Consider the following 21,757-nt stretch of genomic DNA (forward strand, 5'->3'; position numbering starts at 1 on the left):
TAAAAGTGAGAAAATACTTTTCAATACTAGCTGGTGTAGAAATGGATAAAGGTATATAATATAATATAACCCCCCCCCCCTCTATGTAAGCTTATTTGCATATGTCGACGATCAAAGACCAATGTTTTTCGTTCTTTATTTGAGTAAGAGTTTTACGGCTCTTGCAACACAATAAGCTCATGTAAGTGCCGAAGATTAGAGGTGTTACAAGAGAGTGACAAAGACAAAAAACAGGAGAAATAAGTACGACACATTATGTTTGGTAGGAAAGAAGGAGCAAGCCACACCAGAGCACCCAACAGCCACTCACTTTTCCGTTCTTTTCAGACTAAGCACCAACCTCACTGTGAACCCCATATTATGGCAAACCTCGGTCAGTGCAGTAGGTCAGCATGAGCGAAATAGGACGAGGGGAGGGGGGGGGTTACATTGACCTGGACGGGTCCCCTGTGAGCAGGGAATTACAATAAATCGTCAGCTAGCTGATCAGATGCACCAGTACATGCACTAAGCCCAATTAAAAAATAAAGAAAAAAGATTATTTCGAAAAAAAAGAACGTGGATTGCAGGTGCTCATTAATAATATTTTGTTAAAAATTCAAATTTTAAATGTCGGACACCCCCCCCCCCCGAAAAAAAACAACCAGAAGAAAGATACATAATGAACATTGTAGATCTAGGTAAATTGTTAAAATAATAACTCGTTCCTTCCTCTTCTGTAGGCCTTCCGTTTGCTTTCTAGGCTAAATACTTTTTGAAAAGCTTGTCGACGAAATATTGTGCGTTCCCATCAACAGACTTTAGATCACTTATTTGGGTGGGTTACTTTTATCATCTTTGCCGAAGGTGCAACCAAGAAATGGAGGATGTTAAATATACGTTTGAATGTCCAGGAACAATGGCAATTCGAATGGAGTTATTTGGACGAGTGGAGGTGCCTCTTCTTTGTATAATGACAACGGAGCCGAAAAAGAGCCTCGCTCTTGCTCGAAGATTTCTTCGTGGAAACCACCAGGCCCATTAAGGAAACAAAAACAAAAAATCACCATCATCATCATGAGTATGTTATTATTATAATTACTATTATCATTATTATTATTACAGGTATATTATTATTATTATTATTATTATTATTATTATTATTATTATTATTATTATTATTATTATTATTATTATTATTATTATAGTAGTAGTAGTAGTTGTTGTTGTTGTTGTTGTTGTTTTTGTTGTTGTTGTTGTTGTTGTTGTTGTTGTTGTTGTTGTTGTTACGGGGCTCTCGTGGCCTAGAGGTTAAGGTGTTCGCCTCTCATTCAAAGGTCCCGGGTTCGAATCCGGGTAGCGAAAAAAAATTTTTCTTCTCTAAAATTTGTTTCCTTTCACCTTCTTTCCTTCTCTCTTGCAATATTCTGTCGCATGCTTTCGTCTCCACTATCCTCTCCCACCCCCTCACCTCCTTTGCCCGCTCCACTGGGCTCCTGACTCTATCTGCAGCCTTTCTATTGCTACTCCTTAGCTCCTTCTCATACTGCTGTCTTTCAGCCACTCTCCTGATCTTCTGGTAGGAAACATCTACACCTAGCCTTCTCGGATAATCTCGGAGGTCCTGAGTGCAAGTTGCGCTCGTTAAAGATCCCTTAGTGGTCTAAAATCGATAAGAGTAGGCTTCGGCCGCCACCCGGGCAAAATTCAAAATGTCCTACCAATTGAATATGTTTGGTGTGCCCCGAGCGCTCATATGACCTTATGCAGTTGCGAGCGCTGTAAAACACTTACCCCCCCCCCCCCCCCCCCCAAATGGTAATATTATTAATATAATATATTTTTTATTTATTATTTTTAAAAATACTACTTTTATTATTATACCCATCATTACATAACAATGATAATATTGAAACGATTATAGATAAAGACTGATAATGATACTGATGTTATTTACCAGCTTTCATTCTTGCAAATTCGTTATTTGCTATGTTTAGCTCCATGCCATCACGCCATGTTGGGGGATAAGAACTGGTCCGATAAAACTGATGCGACAAGTTGACCAAGAGAGAACCTACTTTAACTTTAAAGTTCAGTCTTTAGAATAGTAGGCTATAACGACATAATATTATCTCAAATGTGACACTCTCTTGTCGCTACTGACAAAACTTGAGTGGTCTAGAGAACACTGCTGTGATGCCTGTACGGACAATGATACCAGCATTGATTGCTGTGTGTGATACGCTTGAGTAGACCATTCTAATTTGATGATCTGGACCTTAATACGTGGGTGTGGGGGTGTTTTTGCTTTTAAAGTTTGTTCTTAGACTTTGTTTTTGCCAAAATTAAAACCAGATTGTTTTCTAACCTTTTGTGTTTTCTGTGTTGTTGCTACTGTAGACGATGCTAGTCGTTGCTGATGTTGTTCAACTTCGTCTATTGAAACCGAAGACATTCAGAGCACCACAGGTTAGGAAAGCAAAACTAGACAAATGGATCAAAGCTAACTTGCAGCCTTTGAAGAAACAACAATACGATCAAGATAACACTGCGTAAGATAACCTAAATAAATGTGGTCAACATACACGTCAATGTGCTTAATATAGCCTCCTCCAGAGATCCCATTGACCTAATTGGTGCTCGATCCTTGTGCGCCTACGGACGTGTGTGCCCACTTTTCGACAAATAGAGACAGCCAGTCGGTCACTCGAGCAGTATAATCACTTGTAAAAACGACAACCCTATTTTCTCCTTTACTTATTAATCACAGTATAATTACACTGTGCAGGATGGCACCCTGTCTAATTCGGCCACTTTTCTCTTGGACAAAGGGTGGCTGTCTTAGACAGTTTCGGCTATAATTTTAGAATCTTACTTGATCGTTACTTGATCCTGAGAACAACATCACAGCACCCCGAGCATTGCCATACGTGCTCCCCTCCCCGCTCCAATATATCCACCTCAGAGTCCATCTGCTGATCGTTCCCATGTTCATTTGGTTAATAACCCGTCTTTCCGTCCCCTGTACCATGCTGGTTCTGCCACTTCCTCTGAAGACACCCAGTTCTTCAAGTCGTAAGATTGGCGCATAGTCATTTTCAAGCTCCTCATCTTCCAGTGTGGCGGCAAAGGCCTTCACGACATCCTTTTTGTCCATTCTAATGTCAGTATTGACAGGTGCATGGCTAGCCAGTTTGTTTGCTTGTTCATTTCCTACAACACCCGTATGGCTTAGAGCATAGATCCACGTTATTCTTCTCAGTCTCATTTCTTCTGTTTTAGAATCTGAAGAGATGTACGTTAGCACACGTCCATATTATACGTATCTTTGTACTTTAGTTTGGTAAGAAGTACATGCAATTTGAGACACCCCCCCCAATCCCCCCGAGTCGGAATTGACTTGACCTACAACATGTACGCACAGCCAGGACAACAAAAATTGTGAGGCTACATCTGAGTCACTGTAGCGTCATTTTGTCAGAGACGCTTTTAATTTACTGTAAGAATTGGGAAGGGGGTAGGGGTGGGGTATTGAAAAGAGATAATCATAAACGCAACCGTTGATGAGGACTCTGTACGATACTTTCAAATCTCTAAAGCAGTGCAGGCTAAACTTTTTCTAGTACGCGTCCACTTTTGCCACCTTCAACTTCAAGAGACTGACATTTTCATACCGCCCACCTACCACTGCTTGTGTTTCCGACCGGGACATATGTGGGGCGTGCTGACAAAATGAGTTACTTCTCGCTATCCACAAATTTTAATGGAGATATATTGGTAAAAAAATCGACATTAGAGTCAGATTAGTAGATTTTCTATTGATGCCATATTATATTCTTAATGTATTCCATGTCTTTCATTATTTCATACTTATAAAAATTGTAAAAACTTCACCTATTTATAAGCGTGATGTGTCTATTTCTATAAGGTTTGAAACCGAGAAATAACTCATTTTGTCAGCACGCTTCACATATACAATGGAGTCCAAAAGAAACTTGAGAATGTATTCACCTAATCATGGTGTTAAACCCTTGCACCACCCATGTACGCAGCATACAAACTCATAGCTAAATACACTCGGCATCGTCTGACACATACTGTTTTTATATCTGTGGTAGGAGTCGCCAGAGATATGGTCACTGAAAAATTACCTTTAAAAATCACGCTTGGCTAAATTGTGGGAAAAAAAGCAAGTAAAAGTGTTTTTGTGCTTGTACTGAGGTGCATCAACATTGGTGGAATGGACATGTTTTTCATATTTAATGTCAGGATCATTTTTTAGTCGGCTATAAACGATATTTTATTACGACAGTTTGAAATAGATTGTAAAACAAAGCAGTCACAAATACCACTCAAAACTTGGACTTAACATCACATGTCTGTACTCATTAGTATTTTGTTTAGGAGATATTGATCTTATGAAGAACAAAACATTTTGGGAATGGACTGTGTTTAATTTTACACACAACTAGATCTATGTGTTATTTCATCCCAAATGCCACAGAAAAGTGGCATCACAAAGCGTCTGAACTGGGAGCAAACTCGCGTTTCTTCTGCTGCAGCTTCACGGGCTCCACATATATCGATAGGATTCATATCGGGGTTATTTACTGATGAACACTCCGTCGTTGGTTCGATTTGCTTTCTCAAGAATTGTGTAAAGGCGTTGGTCATGTGAGAAAGTGCTTTATTGTGCATAAAGATGTCTACCTGAATGACAACACGAAGATAATAAGAATACAAAGTGACGTTCCGACACTAAGACTTGCGCAATGTAGTCCTCGAAACGAAGCTTTCCGTTGATTCTCACAAGTTTGGTTTTGTTCATTCCAACCAGGCCACCCAAAACCATGGCAGCTTTGTGGTCTCTGTTCCTCAGTGACAGGCGATTATATCCTAAATCTAATCTAACTAACACAGTCCATGCTCAAAACGGTAGGTGCTCTACATAGAACTATAAAGGCTCGTAAACCATAATACTGAGCACATTGAGCAATTCCAACTTTTGCGTGATATTTGTGACAGCTATTTTTCCATCTGTCTGAAAACAAATCGTAATAAAACATTGTTCATTGCAGAGAGAATAATAATTCCCATTAGTTTGATATGCAATACGTGCCCATTCCACCGATGTTAATACACTCAAAACAAGCGCAAATACACTTTTAGTTGTTGAAAAAAAATTCAAACAATTTTGTCAAGTATGCTTTTTAAAGGTCAGTGTTGAGTGACCATATCTCGGGTAACTCCTGTCGTAGGTGAAAAATGAATGTGTCAGATGATGCAGAATTTATTTAGCTTTTAATTGGTATGCTGCATTAGCGGGTAGTGCAAGGCTTTAACACGTTGACTAGTTAAACACATCAAGCTTCTTAGAGACGCCACTGTATAATAATACTCCTGTACCTATCCGGGTGATCCCTTCTGCCCACCAAACTTACCAAATCAGCCATTAGCGGGCGACATCGCCCAGCAAGACAAAGACTGCTTTTTTGTTTTTGGTAATGTTTTAGGTCGCTCGCCCCTGCGTAAGGTCGTGTGAGCGCGTGGGACACTTTAATTGCCCGGGTGGCGGCTGAAGCCTACTCTATTGTAGGACACCAATCGATCTTTAACGTGCACACATGACCTTCAAGATTTGCCGCCTTTATCCGAGAAGGCTAGGTGTTAGATGTTACTAACTACTAACCATAAGATTAGGGGTGTGGCTGAAAGGGCAAAGGCTGCTCAAAAGGAAACCTACCTCCTGAGTTTAAACATAATACATTAATGTACACAAGCACAGAATTACATAAATGTCATACGATAAAACAAAACAGACTAAATTGTTACATATTTGAAAACTCGCCATGACATAATCATGCAGTCTTAATCAAAGAATGAAATCTTCGATAAGCTTTAAATGTCGACAGACTGCTAAGCAAGTTGCGATAACAAAGCTATTATTAGACACCAACTCGGCTAAATAACCGCAAATCACAATCTCACGTTAACGCACGAGTGACCTTTGTACGCAACGTGGAGAAACACTAATTGCTCTTGGCTGTGAAAGAAGACATAGGTCTTCTATTTTTAAAATTTGTTTTAGAAGCCTTAGGGACTTACGGCACTTGCAGCACATTCAGGTGATATATTAGATAAGTGCCGAAGATCAGAAGTGTTACGATAGAGTAGCACTCAAACACATATACACACACACACGCACGCGCGCGCGTGCATGCGCTCTCTCTTTCTCTCTCTCTCTCTTTCTCTCTCTCTCTCACACACACACACACACACGCACACGCACACACACATAAACACATCACACACGCATACATAAAAGAAGGAGGACGACAGATGTTTAACAGCAAAGAAGGAGCATACGGCACGAAAGCGCCGGTCAGCCTCCTGCGATATCGGTCTTTGGTCCAATTTAAAACATAAAAAAATAGAAAGAAAATTATAGCCACACATTTGAACCTGAAAAAGACGGGGAAAAAATGAAGAGTAAAAACACTACCCCCACCACACACACACACACCACATGCACCTCGCACACACAAAAAAAGAAGGAAAAGAAACCTCAAGATAGAGATATATAAAAGATTATACTACTACTCCAAGATCTATGACGAAAACGGTTCAAATCCCAGACTGGGCGTTCTTGATCTCGGGTCGTCGTGAGGAGCTTTTCAATTGCTCTCCACTTTTTCTGGCTCGATCCTACGAGACACGGATGTTAAAATCGGAGGTCCCGCCTCTTAAAAAACCCAATAGCGTTGACAGGGTTGTTAAACCAATACATTTACTTTTTACAGCGAGAGATAACGAGAGATGAAGAATGATAGAGAGAGATAGAGAAAGAGATATATGTATAGCTAGATAGACAGACAGAGAAAATGAGATAAAGATAATACATAAAAAGAGAGAGAGAGAGGGGGGAAGAGAGAGTGGGGGGGGGCAGATAGAGAGAGAGAGAGAGAGAGAGAGAGAGAGAGAGAGAGAGAGAGAGAGAGAGAGTTAGAGAGAGTTAGAGAGAGAGAGAGGAAGAGAGAGAGAGAGAGAGAGAGAGAGAGAGAGAGAGAGAGAGAGAGAGAGAGAGAGAGAGAGATCCCTGGAAAATAAAATAAAGTCCCGACTCACGTATCATTTGCTATACAGTCAACGGGTCTAATGTTTGTTTCTGCATAATCCAACATAACTTTTTTTTCCGAAGCGTTTTCGTTGGCTCTCTCTAGTCCTATTGCAAAGTGACGTTACAGAACTAACAGAGTGAACAGTGCCGTGCAAAGGGTTTTTTTGCATACGTTTGGATGTGTGTGTATGTGTGTGTGTGTGTGTGTGTGTGTGTGTGTGTGTGTGTGTGTGTGTGTGTGTGTGTGCGTGCGTGTGTGTGTGTGCGTGTGTAATAGCCTATATGTTTTTGTATAGCATTCTGTGTACTCTCTCTCTCTCTCTCTCTCTCTCTCTCTCTCTCTCTCTCTCTCTCTCTCTCTCTCTCTCTCTCCGTTGAGACAAATCACAGCAACTAGATTTGACGTCCATTTTATGGGAAATGTAATAACATTTTAATAATCTATAGTATCTTGATTAGATCTTGACAAGTGTTAGGTGAAGGCAAATTTTAAAAATCTTATTCCGGCTCTTCAAGTTCAAGACCGTATAAATTCAAGACTAAAACTGTTATTTTTCACTTGACCTGTGTGTCAAAACGAAATCTGTAAACACATTGGGCACAATATTTTTGATACATACATCATTTTTTTGGTAAGTGTTTTACGGCACTCACAGTGGTATAAGGTGAGATGTGCAGGACACATTAACCTTTTTCAATTTAGTAGGAATTCATTTCAAATTTTGCCCAGGGGTAGCCGGAGCCTACTCTTATCCATTTTAGGACCATTAAGGGATCTTTTAGTTTTAGCAAGAGTTTATCTCGCTCGCAACTGCATAAGCACGCGATACACGAGTTGGTTGCATTCACAACAATTCACTACACGGCTTCGTCCAGGTCAATGATCAGATTTAAAATGCTAAAATGCTAAAACCTTGGGGTAAAATAATAATCTAAAAACGATAAACTGATTAAAATCAAAACAGCTGTATTTACAATTTTCTCTAAAGGTCAATGGCCTTTATAAAATCAAGGATTCTGTTGGGACCAACGACGGAAAACAGATCTCGCAATTTTTTGCATTTAAAATATTTCCTTCCGGTCTGTCCGAAGTCAAGATATTCTGTTAACGTGTGTCTAATGCCGACACAGAACGGCTTCTCATCTCCCTTAAGGGGGTATTTATGTGTTTGGGGCGTGTGTCCGATGCGTAATCGAGTAAAAAAGATTAATTCGTCTGTTCTGGAGAGGCTCGAAGTTTTTCATGGACCATGTTTGGGCTCAACGTTGTGGAGTTGGTGGTTGGTTGGTTTTTGTCCAATGTTTCTCCAAAGACTATTGGTATTGTTCTTTACTTTATTTTTAAAGTCAGTCTGTGGGAGTGTGTTCTCGTCGTTGATCCAACAGAAGGGACAAGGTTTTCTTCGCCAGGAGGTCCACTTTCTCGTTTTCTTGGATGCCCCAAAGGCTAGGTAGCCAAGCGAACACGATATTTTTCCCCTTCTCAGTCAAAGCGTGTCTTTTTGTTGTAACCTAACTATTTAATTTTAGGGTGTAAGAGTGTGTAGTTTGTAAATGAGGAGATGCAAGACAGAGAGAAAGATTGGATATAATAAGGAAAGATTTGCTAGGGAAATGTTTTAGGGAGTCCAGTGTCATGTCAATGGCAGTGGCCTCCGCAGAGAAAATGGAGGTTTCGGGATGGAGTCTCCTCTGGCGTTTGAAAATAGGGCTGCGCACCCACAGCAGAATCCAATTTAAAGCCATCTGTGAAGATTAGCTCCGCACAGGGGTATTTTTCTATACATTTTGTTGTTGTATTCTGCTTGAAATGGTTTGGTGTTTGTGCGTGCTATTGGTGTGTGGTCAGCTGTAAGTCTACTTTTGCCTTGGTGAGGTGCCGCGGAGGGAGGTCGGGGAAAAGAAATTGTTGGATGCCTAGTTTGGAAAAGTGTATGTGTATGTTCCAAGGACTCTGAGGCCGAAAGGTTTGATGAGTTTTTCGTTGCTTTTGAATTTGTTTATGGTGTCTGGACTTGCTCTGAAAATACAGTTGTGTGCTGGGTTCTCTGGTGTTGAGTTATGTTTAACTGCGTATTGTATTGGGAGTTGTGTGCGTCTGAGTGTGAGTGATGGTATGTTTGTCTTGGCCTGGAAACTCTCCACTGGAGAATTGCGGAAAGCCCCCAGGGCGAGGCGGAGTCTTTGATTTTGTACTGGGTCTAGGATCTTAAGGACGTGGGGTTTTGACTTCCCATAGAGTTGACAGCCGTAATCAAGCCTTGATCGGATAAGGGAAATGTATAGGTGGAGAAAGTGTTTTGAGTCCCCGCTCCACTCCGGATGTGATAACATTTTTAAAGCATTTAAAGCTTTCTGGCACCTCACACGAAGGTCTTTCATGTGAGGCATGAATGTGAGTTTCTTGTCAAATATACTGCCGAGGAAACGAACCTGGTCCTGGACAGGAATCATTTCCCCGTATAGCGTCAAATCCGGCTGCAGTACACGTCTGCCTGATCGGCAGAAATGCACTGCAACCGTCTTCGACGGGCAAAACTTTAAACCGTCTTTATTTTCCGCCTTTTCAAGTTTGTGCAGCTGCATTGGCAGCTGCCTTTCGATAGATCTTAGTTGAGGATTTTTGGAACAGCAGCATATCAGGAAGTCGTCAACGTATAACGAGCTGTCTATGTTATTTTGGAGGGTCTTAACGATGGAATCTATTTCAATTTCGAATAGGAGAGGAGAAAGGATGCTTTACTGGGGAACACCTTCCTACTGTTGGTGAGGATCTGAAAGGGGGGGGGGGATTAGACACGAACATGTGGGGAACGGTTCTTCAGGAAATTGCCAATGAAAGCAGGGAGGTGACCGCGTATGCCGAGGGTGGGCAGGTCTTGAAGTATGCTGTACTTTCAGGTTGTGTCGAAGGCTTTTTCTAAGTAAAAAAAAGATGGCGATCATGTGGCCTCCTTCGGCAAACGTCTCGCGTATAAAGGTCTCCAGGCGGCCCCGGTGATCCAGAGTGGATCGTATTTTCCTGAATCCGCACTGGAGACCGCTCAGCGAGCCCGTCATCTCCAGACACACCTTGAGTCGCCTGTGAATCATTTTTTCTAGAATATATGTTTGCATAGACAGCTCGTTAGTGCTATTGGTCTGTAATTGGACGGGTGTGTGTGGTCTTTGTTAGGTTTGGGTATTGGAATGACAGTGGCGAGACGCCAAGACTCCGGAAAGGAGTGCGACCGCCACATGTTATTATATGTCTAGTATAAGTGTAAGTGTTTCTGTGGGTAAGTGTCTAATGATCTGGTTGATGATTTCATCCGGATACGGGACTGTATTGCCCAGGTTCGAGATGCATGATGTCAGTTCGTCTAACATGAAGTCTGCATTGTAAGTTTCAGTGTTGTTTGAGTGGAAGTTCAGGTGTTGTTTTTCTCTGTTAGTTTTTATGTTTTGGAAGGTGGTGTTGTAGTTTGCTTTGGATGAGTTTTTGGAGAGAGATGTAGCCTAACTGTGTTAGAGATGTCTACCTGTTTCAGTTGTGGTTCCGTCCGGCCTCTGAACATGCCTTATGGTGTCTGTGCGTCTACCCAAATATTTTTTTAGCGATTTTGAAAACTTGGTGGAGTGGTGTCTGACTGCTGATTTTAGAAAAGTATTTTCTGAAGGATTGTCTTTTGCTCTCCCTGAGGCATCTAGTATTCTACGTGCCTCAGCTCGAGCTTATAAGTAATTAATTTTGTTTACTGTGGTGGTGTTGTTGACGGCTCTCCGATATGCTGCTTTCTTTTTCTTTACTACTGCATCATCACACTCCTCAGAGAACAAGATCTTGTTCTTCCAGGGTTTTGGAGATTTTTAGGTAGGCCTATGTATTTGTGACATATTTCTAGAAGCGTTTCATTTTGGTTGTAGCTGAGGTAGAAAGTGGGGTTCAAAATCTGGGAACATTCAATGGCGAACCCGTCCAAGTGTGCTTTAAAAAAAAAATTGAAGCATTCTGGGATCGAGTCGTTTTGGAGGCTATTGTTTTTTAAAAGAATTCGGAAATGGTCCTTTTGGTCATGCAGCAAAAACAACTCAAGATCTGGGACTAGGTCAGGGGTACAAAAAGTGAGGTCAAGGGGTGAAATTACAAAAGCGGGTCTGTTTCTGTAAGTGGGGGACCTATCATTTAAGAGGCAGATGTTATTATGAAAGAAACAATCTTCTATTATTTTTCCTTTCTGGTCTGTGGGGTTTGTCCCCCCAAAGGAGACTGTGGGCATTAAAACCACCTAACAAAATAAAGGGTTTTGGGAGCTGGAGCTTTAAATCATTTAGTTGAGTTATTTTGAAGAGTCAGGAGCCCACTGGAGGAGGCAAAAGGGGGGAGTGGTGGCAGAAAGTGGAGACGAAAGCAGGCAACAGAACATGGTTAGAGCAGACAGTATGATCCACTGCTGAACAACTGAAGTATTGGTGACGAAAAATTTTAGAACAGGATTATTTTCGCCTTTAAAAGAAAATAATATAGGTGTTTTTACAAACACATCAACACAAGAGATCATTTAGGAGGCAGGTTTCAGACCCTGCCTGCTAGAGCCAACCCAGCAGAAACACCAAGATACTCGATAAAACTTCTCCCAATTTCTCCATTTGGGAATTGAACTTGGGTGTCCTGCATGCGACAGTGAAGCGCCTAACTGCTACACCACAGATGCCGGTTTCTTGTCTCTATGAGATTGTATGTTGTTTTGTATGCAACAAACAAAAAGCGGTGACTGTGAGAGAATTCCAGGATTTCTTTTTGCTGTAAATACCACAATGGTCTTAATAAATTGGAGACTCTAGGGAAAGAACTAAAAGATGAACTCCATTTTGTTATTATATAAAACAATAAAATTTTATTCAACATGTTCAGATTGGTATAACATTTTCCTAAAATATATGATAAAAATAGCAATGTTATAGCAAAAAAATTAATAAAAATGGAATAAATATTGTAACTTGTAGGCATAGTCTATACATGTATGCATATATTATATTTGTATTATATCAAAAAGCTATATTTTTACAAACAAATAGAATTATCTTCGCATTGGCAACAATGATTACAATAAAACAACCCTCTTTATACACAGTTAGAAAGAATATTAAACAGGTTCACCAGGGGTAGTTAAATATAAAATAGAAAAAAAAACTGGGCATTGAAATGAAATATGTCCTTATCATAAAAGAGTATACAATGTGAACACAAAACAAGGAAAATTAATCAATTTTAAATCTCTTTCATTGCTTCAATAACTGCAGTTCTCACAAATTCCCCTCCACCCCCCACCCCCTCCTTTCCTCTGAAAATTAATGTCTTTACTTCACATTTCCAAAACAACGCAGTTTGTCACAAAAATCTCTAAAGATGTATTCTAAGACAACACATTGAAGCTGAAGCCAAAAAAGCACGAAATTTACAAAATAAAACATAATTTCAGGCAAAAATTACAATAAGTCTCTAATCTACCTTCTCTTTAAATAGCATTGCAGAAAAACGGCAGAATGTTTTTGCAACACATGATCTTGAGTTTGCAAACTCTTTACAAAAAAAATTAGGGCAAACTATGAGATGTAACAGATGACTTATCATAGCAAGTCAATTTCAGTGAAATCACATGCAGTTGAGGGGGGGGGGGGGCAATTGTGTAATGAATGAGCAATGACATGAGAATTTTGTTATAACGTTAGCCAGCCGTTCAGATGTACTTAGCCTAAAATGTTAAAAATAATTTTTATTGCAGTTTCTTCAATTCGTATCATTATATCAGTTGCATATATCCGTTAATTATTTGTTCGAAACTCAAGTTCTAAATTTTGAGAAAAAAAAAGCTAGAAAAGATACATGATACAAGTGCAGTTTACAAAAGAATTGAAAAGTTTTTTTTCTCTCTTTTAAAATAAATCGCTCTCTTGACTTAGGACATTTGAACAGCTAGCTGATGATATCCAACATGGAAGAAACAGTGTCCTTCCTCAAGTGTTGTGGCTCCTGAGGTAGGTTGTCTGCCCTCTGATTAGGCACCTGAAGAAGTGGAACATTTTCTTAGGTAAGTGACAGGTGACTCAATGTACACTTGGTTTGGGATGTGGGGGTGGGGGTGCGTATGAGTGTGTATGTGTGTATATGCGTGTGTGTGTGTATGTGCGTGTGTGTGTATGTGCGTGTGTGTGTATGAGTGTGTGTGTGTGTGTCTCTTTGTGTGTGTGTGTGTCTCTGTGTCTGTGTGTGTGTGTGTGTCTGTGTGTGTGTGTCTGTGTGTGTCTCTTTGTGTATGTGTGTGTGGGTGTGTGTGCATATGTGTGTGTCTCTTTGTGTGTGTGTGTGTGTGTGTGTGTGTTCATACATGGTTGGGGGAAAAGTTATAGGATTTTAGAAAGGGTGTTGAAGGTCAGAGGGAAGATCAGAGGGGGGGGGGAGGAGCACATATAAAGCAATGTGGTCTTATGACCATGACAGCAACTCATGAATATCAGAGTACTTAATGTACGTGTGCGTGTGGGTGGGTGCGTGCGTGTGTGTGTGCATGTGTGAATGTGCGTGTGTATGTGACTTTTTCAGTGCGTACATGAGCAAGGCTTGATTTTCACCTCATGTTTTACAGCACTTTCCACACAATTTGGTCATACGAGTGCCAAAGATTAGAAGCACTACAAAAGGGTAACAAACTCAAGTAAGGAACAAAAGAAAATAGGGTAATAATAGTTATTTGAAAGGTGGAATGATAAGGAATAAGGACATTAGCATGTTTGCAAGGAAAGAAGGGGAAAAAACCACATTGGAGCACCTGTTAACCTTTTTTTTTTTCTTTTTTTTTTCTCCCTTGCCCATTTATATGAGATTGACGCCATCTAGTATCTGATTAGTAGAAAAAAGTGCATATGATTGTGTCCAATAGTGTATTACATGCATACTTAGTATATCAATTAACTGTTATAGCGGATAGAGATTCCAGGATTATATATGTAAGTCATTGATCTGAGAGAGGTGATGATTTTAGCATTAATAGTGGTGATGAGTGATGATGAGGGATTTCGTTTAAGTAATGTTAGCGTTAGTCCTATCTTCCTCTGCTCCAATGAGTCACGAGGGACGTGGGCACCCTCTATCCCGTTCCCTACTGGAACCATCTTTACGGTCACCATGAAGTTCCGAAATGGTGGGGAGCACCTGCTAACCAGTAACAGGAAACATTTGAGCTATGTTAAGCTTTAGTCTTAGTAGAGGTTTTACGGCGCTCGCAACTGCATAAGGTCATATGAGCCCCAGAAGATTAGAGGTGTTACAAGAAAGTAACAAACATAAAAAAGAAGAAGGGGAGATAAGGATGATAGATGTTTCATAGGAAAGAAGAAGCAAACCTCACCAGAGCACCCGCCAACCACCTACTTTTGAGATAATATGTGGGACAAGCAGAATTTATACACATACACACACATTCACACGCAGACATACACACACACACACATAACCACATCAACTGAAGTCTATAACTCACCTTCATATTTCTTGTAATTGTCTTCCTTATGTCTCCACAAAAGTACACCGATAATGATGAGGATCATTATGAAAAAGGCAATAGCAGCTCCAATGCCAATTGCAATGTACAAATCGTTATCTGCTGTGTTAGAAAAGATAAAGAAACATAGTTATGGATTGTTACAGAATTAAAGCATTACAAATAGAATTGACAAGAATTCAGAACATATAAATGATGTTTACAGCAGCTCAAACCACAATAATAATTATTCACCAATAATAGCAGCAGCAGCACTATAAAACAACAGGGCTCCACTATGCCATGGCCTACAAAACTTTCTTTCAATACTTCTTTTGCTTTTTTTGACAATTTTATCAACACCCCCCCCCCCCCCCCCCCCTCCTCCCGTCCTTTTCCATTCTCTTGGCATAGAAAGGCCAGAGATTGAACATATTAAAAGTGGAGAAGATTTCATCATTTGCTTTGTTTGACAGAATGTTCATCTACATCATAAATGTATACTGAGAGTCTACTGAAAAATGAATTTCCACAAAGACAAATATCATGATTTTTGGGGTCTTTTTCTCCTCTTCAGTTTACATGCAGGAAGAGCTGGACATAGATGGAAAGGATCTAAAAGAATTATTAGGAATTTGTAATGGGACCATAATGCTGCTGTAATATTTGATGGAGAGTACAGTGAACAAATAGATCAACAGAAGAGTTAGGTAAAGATCCGATGCACCATGTCACCAGACCTCTTCAACATGTGGGGTGTGCTGACAGAATGAGTTACTTCTTGGAGTTAAGCCTTATACAAATTGATACATCAACTTTATAGGTAGAGTTTGTACAATTTGTACGTATATATACTAATAAAAGACACGGTAGACTTAGAAAGTGGATTCAACTGAAAATCTATAAATCTGATCCCTGTGTCGATTTTCAGCCGATATCTCCAGTTTTGGGTTGCAAGAAATAACCCATTTTGTCAGAACGCCTCACATATTGTTACACAAATACAATAGCTACAAACAGTTTCAATAAAATGTGTCCAATCCTAGGAAGAAAAACAAAACAGTCTCAACCACTACCAGAATAAAAGTTCTAAAAGTTTTAGGTCAAGTGTGGTCAACCCTTCTATACGGATGTGAATGTAGGACAATTATCAAAGACTGAGAAAATAAAATAAATGTATTATAAAATTTGGTTTCTTTGGAGAAGAATATAAACAATTAGATAGACACAAAATGTGCTCTCTGTGACATTTGAATTGACAAATAAACACCTTGAACAACTTGGAAATTCTTAACCAATGGGAGACTGGGAAAGTCCAGGATTACAATATAAGTTTTCATTAAGTTTTACAAACGGCATCCAAGCAAATTAACGAGATGAAAGGTGAAACGTGATTGTCGATGTCTTCAGATTGGGTACTTTATGATGATGAGTTTACATGGACAAGAAAAAACAATATTACAATGAGAATAAAAGAAACTCACCATCATTCTTTTTCCTGGAGAAAAACAAAACAAAACACAATAATATAGAATGGGCGCTATAATGTGAATGTTAACTTAATGTAAAATCTTTAAGATCAGAGTAGGTATATTTTTACACCCTTTTCAACTTTTAAATAAAATTCTAAAAATGGGATCTATTTTTCATGATATTCATTTTCCGTGGGATGAGGTGTGAATCTCTGACCCAGAGAGGAGAACTAACTTAGCAACTTATGCAGCCAGAATAGAAAAACACTTAGCAAATGACTGCCTGTGATATGACTTCTTTAATATTCCAGTTGAGAGCTGCTAAACCGTATAGTCTGCTACTTTACCAACAAACATGTATTAACAATAAAGACTATGATAAGATTCGAGGCTTCCTGCTTAGACAACAATCTTTAAAAAGTAGTTCTCTATTTGTCAGAAGTACAGAAGTCTTTCAGTTCTAAAATAATTGTAGCACTGCCAAGCATTTCAAGCTGTCTAAAACCACTTAGGAACTTGTGTAGATATTAAAATGACGAGTGAATGCTTTTTTCAATATTTGCCTTTTCACAGATAGCTGTTTCTCATTCTCAAAATTCAAAACAAAAAGGAAATTAATACATTGTTTATTTAGCATGCTTGGATCTATATTATAAACTTTAAAAAAAAATTATTTAAGTGAATGTTTCAGTTGAATGCTTATGTCAATAGAATTATTTACATGCAAAAATCTTAACAATGCTATGGATTTAAAAGTTTTGAGACTTTTATTAGACTTTCAGCAACAATTGAAAATTTTACAGTAATGTCAGTAAAGTTGTCCTAGAGCTGAAAATGTTTCTGCCTTACATTCCATATAGAGTAAAAATGAACAATAATAAGATACACCCACCTTGAACAATATGACACCTGGTTTCTGTCGACAAAACAAGTCCTACCAGGTCCACATGATGCTACTGATGTTCGTTTTTCACACTGAGACAAGTTACTTGTTAATTCTGTAGAAAATAATAGATAAAGAAATAAACAACAGAAAAGTCTTGTCTTTGTTGAAAATTAATAGAAATGGATAATCAACATCAGACAAGCAAAGATTTTGTCAGTTGAAAATGACAGATAAATATAACATCAGACAAGCGTGTGGAGATCTTGTCTTTTATTCTTATGTTCCACGTAATGTTTATATCTTCTTTCTTCTTCTATCCCGTGGTTGGGGCAACCGTGGGGGCACCACTGCATCTGACAACCAGCTCTCGTCATTTCTCTTTGTCCTCTGCTTTCCTCAGATTGTCACCCATCATCTTTCCTGTCCACTCTGTAATGTTGTCCTCCCATCTCCTTCTCTGCCTTCCTCTCTTTCTCTTTCCTTGTACAGTTCCTTGTAGGATTGTTTTGGCAAGTCCTGTGGATCTCGTGACATGCCCATACAATTTTAATTTTCGTCTTTTCACTGTGGTCAGTAGATCTTCCTTTTTCCCCACTGCGTTGGTGATTTTGTTCCTTAGCTGAGCATTTGAAATGTGGTCTTTGTATGAGATGTCAAGGAGTTTACGGTAACATCTCATCTCTGTTGTCTGAATCCTTTTCTCCAATTCTGCTGCCAGTGTCCACGACTCGCATGCGTATAAAAATGTTGAGATGACCAGTGAGCGCATTAGTCTGATTTTCGAGTTGGGCGTGATGTTTCTGTCCTTCCAAATAGGCTTCAGTTTAAACAGCACAGCTGTTGTTTGCGCGATTCTGGAGAGAATTTCTGGTCTTCAGCCTTCATCTGAGACGACTGATCCAAGGTATTTGAAGCTGCTGACGGTCTCAAGTTTCTCGCCCCTGACTTTGATGTCCGCGTTGATGCCAGTGGTGTTATTGGTCATTAGCTTGGTTTTCTCGGCACTGATCTCCATGCCATAGGCCGCTGAGGTTGTGTCCAGCCACTCCACTTGTGTGGCGAGCTCCTGTTCTTCTCCTGCTAATGCTAATCCATCGATGTCATCGGCAAAACGCAAGTTTGTGATTGTGATTTAATGATTATATAACCTAAATAAAACTAGAACTATCTGATGATTATGACAATGGGATGATCCTTTTCAGTTTAACATCCATTTTACCTGGGACTGGCAAATGTAGTTCATGGACCACACTTGCTTTGTCAAGAAAGACTGACCAGCCACATAGACGTGAAATGGGACACAACCTTAAATACATGTACTGCTTGACTAATGAAGCCCTGATCATGGTAGAAGTGACATAAAAATAATATTAAAGGCTGCTTTCTTTCTTTCGCTACAGTTTTAAATAAGAGTATCACTGCACTTGCAACACAAATAGGTCATATAAGTGCTGCAGGTTAGAGGTTTTTACAAATGTAAAACAAAGAGGTCATATAAGTGCATAAGTTTAGAGGTGATATAAGAGGGTAACGTACAGAGAAAAGAAGGAGGAAAGATGCGGATGATTGCTGTTTGACAGGAAAGAGGAGTAAACTATACCAGATCTCCCATCAACCAACCTCCTGTCTTTCTTTTCATGTACATAACATGGACGACAGCCGCTCTTTCCATGAACAACTTTTATAAATATGTCATTAACCCCCTCTGTACGTCGTGTACTACTATCGTATCCATACGAAGTTGGGAACTCTGTTCCCCCACTTTCCAAAGAGGAAATTTACTCATTAATCTGAATCGTACGCTTGGCGTAGCAGTCTGTCAAAATTATTTTTTGAGAAATACTGAAAGTTTCAAAGAGATCTTTGCACTAAAAGTATTCTAAAATGTGAAGAATACAACCCTGGGGGTACAAAATGACACCAGGGCGTATGGATACGGTTAAGAAGTGACCACAGTCGTTTATGATAAAAGTGGTATTGATTGACAAAATGGGATAAGCAGCTGATTAGAAAGGATGAAAACAATTCTAAATAGTGACTAATGCCATTTCCTATCAAACAACTACCGTACTAATTATCTGTCCACCTTTTCTTTTTTGCCTTTGTTTCTCTCTTGTAACAAAAAAATAACATTTTCTTGAGTCGACTGTAGTCATAAACTGAACACAATAAGGAAAGCTTGATTCATTTCAATAGGAACTGAAAATGATGAATATTCAGTATTTGTTTGAACTACAATTTGGTCCTTGGATGGGCCTCAATCTATCCCACATACCAAGGGCAAAACTTGTTGTGCAGATATTTGGATCATTTTTACACACACACACACAAACACATGTATAGCAGTGTCATGAAGCAAAAATCAAGATAATAAGGACCAACCTGTATTTCCAAGTTTAACAGTTTTAGGGCGCTCAGTATCAGTTCCATTGATTGCTGTCTTTATGTCAAGCAGACTCATATCAGTCAAGGCCCTGATGAGTTCACCCTCTGGGTTGTCATTCAGCGAGGGGTTTATGTCCACTTCAAACTCAATAATCAAACTTCCCTGCCTGGAACAAGAAAGACAGATGCACCTAGATAACAGATCTAAATTTATTTCCTTTTCATTTATTCTTTAAGTTAAAAAAAAAATGATTTAACTCAATCCTTTCATTCTTTTTTTCACAATCTGATCATATGTTTACCTTTTTGTACACTTCTGTTTAACACACTGCAGATCATTCTTACATATCCACATTTACCTTTGATGAGTTTGGTACTGAAAAGAAACTTTAAAAAAATAAAGCATTATCAAAAGCACTATATTCAACTTCAGTCCTAAGTGATTGTTAACAAAACTGTTGGATCATTATCACCATAATCATTGGCTTGACAGTCTAACCCAACTCCGTTTCATCTGTTGTCCTTATCTGTACTCTTTCTTTTTTGTGTTTGTTACTCCCTTGAAGCACCTCTAGGTCATAACATTCAACATTAATAGTCGGCAAAGAGGAAGGAAGTGTTGTGTGAGCGAGGATCGCTCGGGCTGGAATGTGGCCACCTGTGTAGTAGTCCATATCTGGTAGGGCAGTACCTTAGAATTGGACAGACGTTTTTGTTTCCAACCTGAGAGTGGTGTCAGTTCAAAGTCAGTGTTGGGCAATCTGTGCGCGTGCTTGTTGGTCAGCCGGGAGACCGAGGGTGTCAGAAGTTAGGGTACTTGGGTGGTGGAGCACACTGAACCTGTTCCCCCTTCTCGAGGTGACCCGGTTAAGCCTAGACATCGCGGTCCAGGAACAGAAAACGAATGATCTAAAGGAGACAACCTTGATAAAAAAATCCCGAAGCCTAAGGAGGTCGAGGGTGGAATCCAGGAGCACGACCTGTCGACAGCACCCCCAAGTATCCGTGGAGGACATGGACTCAAGCTTACGGTGTCATCTTCGTGCCTAGAAGCGACATGGCTGTGGGGAGTACAGTCACGAACGAGGACCGTCTGGTGTGCGAACGGGGCGGCACCAGGCGGACCTACCTTCTGGTTCCCAGCCCCTTGTCTAGAATGAGGCTCTGCTAGATGGACAGGATACTTCCTCAGTACTTTGCAAAGATTTTAGTTTAGTATAAGGTTTTACGGCGCTCGCAACTGCATAAGGTCATATGAGCGCACAAAACACAAGTTGGTTGCATTCACAACAGTTCACTGCACGGTTGGTCAACTATTAGACTATAAAATGCTAAAATATTTAAAATTCTGTGTAAATATATTTAAAACGACTCTTATAAATAACAATAAAAATTTAAAAAAATATTGTTTCACTTTACAATTTGCCATAAAGGCCAATGGCCTTCATAAAATTAAAAATTCTGCGGACCGAAGACGGAAAAAATGTCATGCAATTTCTTGCATTTATAATATTTCCTTCAGATCTCTCCAAAGTCTAGACATTCGGTTAAGATGTGTCTAATGGTAAAATCTGTGTCGCATCCGACACAGAACAGCTTCTCATCTCCCAGTAGGAGGTATTTGTGGGTCAGGGCCGTGTGTCTGATGCGCAATCGAGTAAAAATGACTTCGTCTCTTCTGGAGAGGTCCGAAGGATTTCGTTGTTTCAGTTTGGGTTTTATAATATACAGTTTATTGTTTTTCTGTTTTTCCCAGTGGCTCTCCCACAGACTATTTTATTTCTAAAGTCAGTCTGTGGGAGAGTGTTTGTCGTTGAGCCCAGCAAAAGGGATGAGGCTTTCTTCGCCAGGTCGTCTACCTGCTCGTTTCCTCGGATGCCCACATGGCTGGGTATCCATGCGAACATGATGTTCCTGTCTCGGATAGTGTGTGAATTTTCCGTTGTAGCCTAACTATTTTTGCATGTAGGAGTGTGTAGTTTGTGAGTGAGGTGATGCAAGACAGAGAGTCAGAAAGGATAAGGAAAGATTTGTTAGGAGAATTTTCTACGGAGTCCAGTGCCATGTCAATGGCAGTGGCCTCTGCAGAGAAAATGGAGGCTTCAGGATAGAGCCTCCTCTGGTGTGTACTGTTGGGAGATAAGGCTGTGGCGCCCTCTTCATTGTCTTTTTTGGAGCCATCCATGAAGATGAGCTCCGCAACGGGGTATTTATCTATTAGTTTTTTGTATTCTGCTTTAAATGTTTTGGTGTTTGTGCTTTCTTTGTTGTGTGTGGTCAGCTGTAAGTCTACTTTTGCTTTGGTGAGGTGCCACGGAGGGAGGTCGGGGAAAAGAATTTGTTGGATGTCTTGTTTGGAAAAGTGTAAGTTTTTGAGGTCCTCAAGGATTCTGAGGCC

At 39.8% G+C, this 21,757-nt stretch overlaps 2 protein-coding genes across 2 annotated transcripts in view; both read right to left on the bottom strand.

Annotated features, from left to right (window-relative positions):
• Positions 1-3,136, bottom strand: part of LOC101848805 — a gene marked incomplete in the record, with an annotated part of 29,492 nt that extends 26,356 nt beyond the window's left edge. The window contains 1 exon segment of the mRNA XM_035968346.1: positions 2,940-3,136. Within this exon segment, the coding sequence (XP_035824239.1) occupies positions 2,940-3,136 (197 nt within the window).
• An 8,809-nt stretch (positions 3,137-11,945) lies between these two features.
• The window catches only part of LOC101849279, a gene marked incomplete in the record, with an annotated part of 263,881 nt that continues 254,069 nt past the window's right edge, over positions 11,946-21,757 (bottom strand). The window contains 5 exon segments of the mRNA XM_013079452.2: positions 11,946-13,142; positions 14,617-14,739; positions 16,101-16,114; positions 16,981-17,086; positions 19,357-19,526. Of these exon segments, the coding sequence (XP_012934906.2) occupies positions 13,135-13,142; positions 14,617-14,739; positions 16,101-16,114; positions 16,981-17,086; positions 19,357-19,526 (421 nt within the window).

The sequence above is a fragment of the Aplysia californica genome, unplaced genomic scaffold (genome assembly GCF_000002075.1).
Source record: "Aplysia californica isolate F4 #8 unplaced genomic scaffold, AplCal3.0 scaffold00052, whole genome shotgun sequence".
In the NCBI taxonomy this organism is placed as follows: domain Eukaryota; kingdom Metazoa; phylum Mollusca; class Gastropoda; order Aplysiida; family Aplysiidae; genus Aplysia; species Aplysia californica.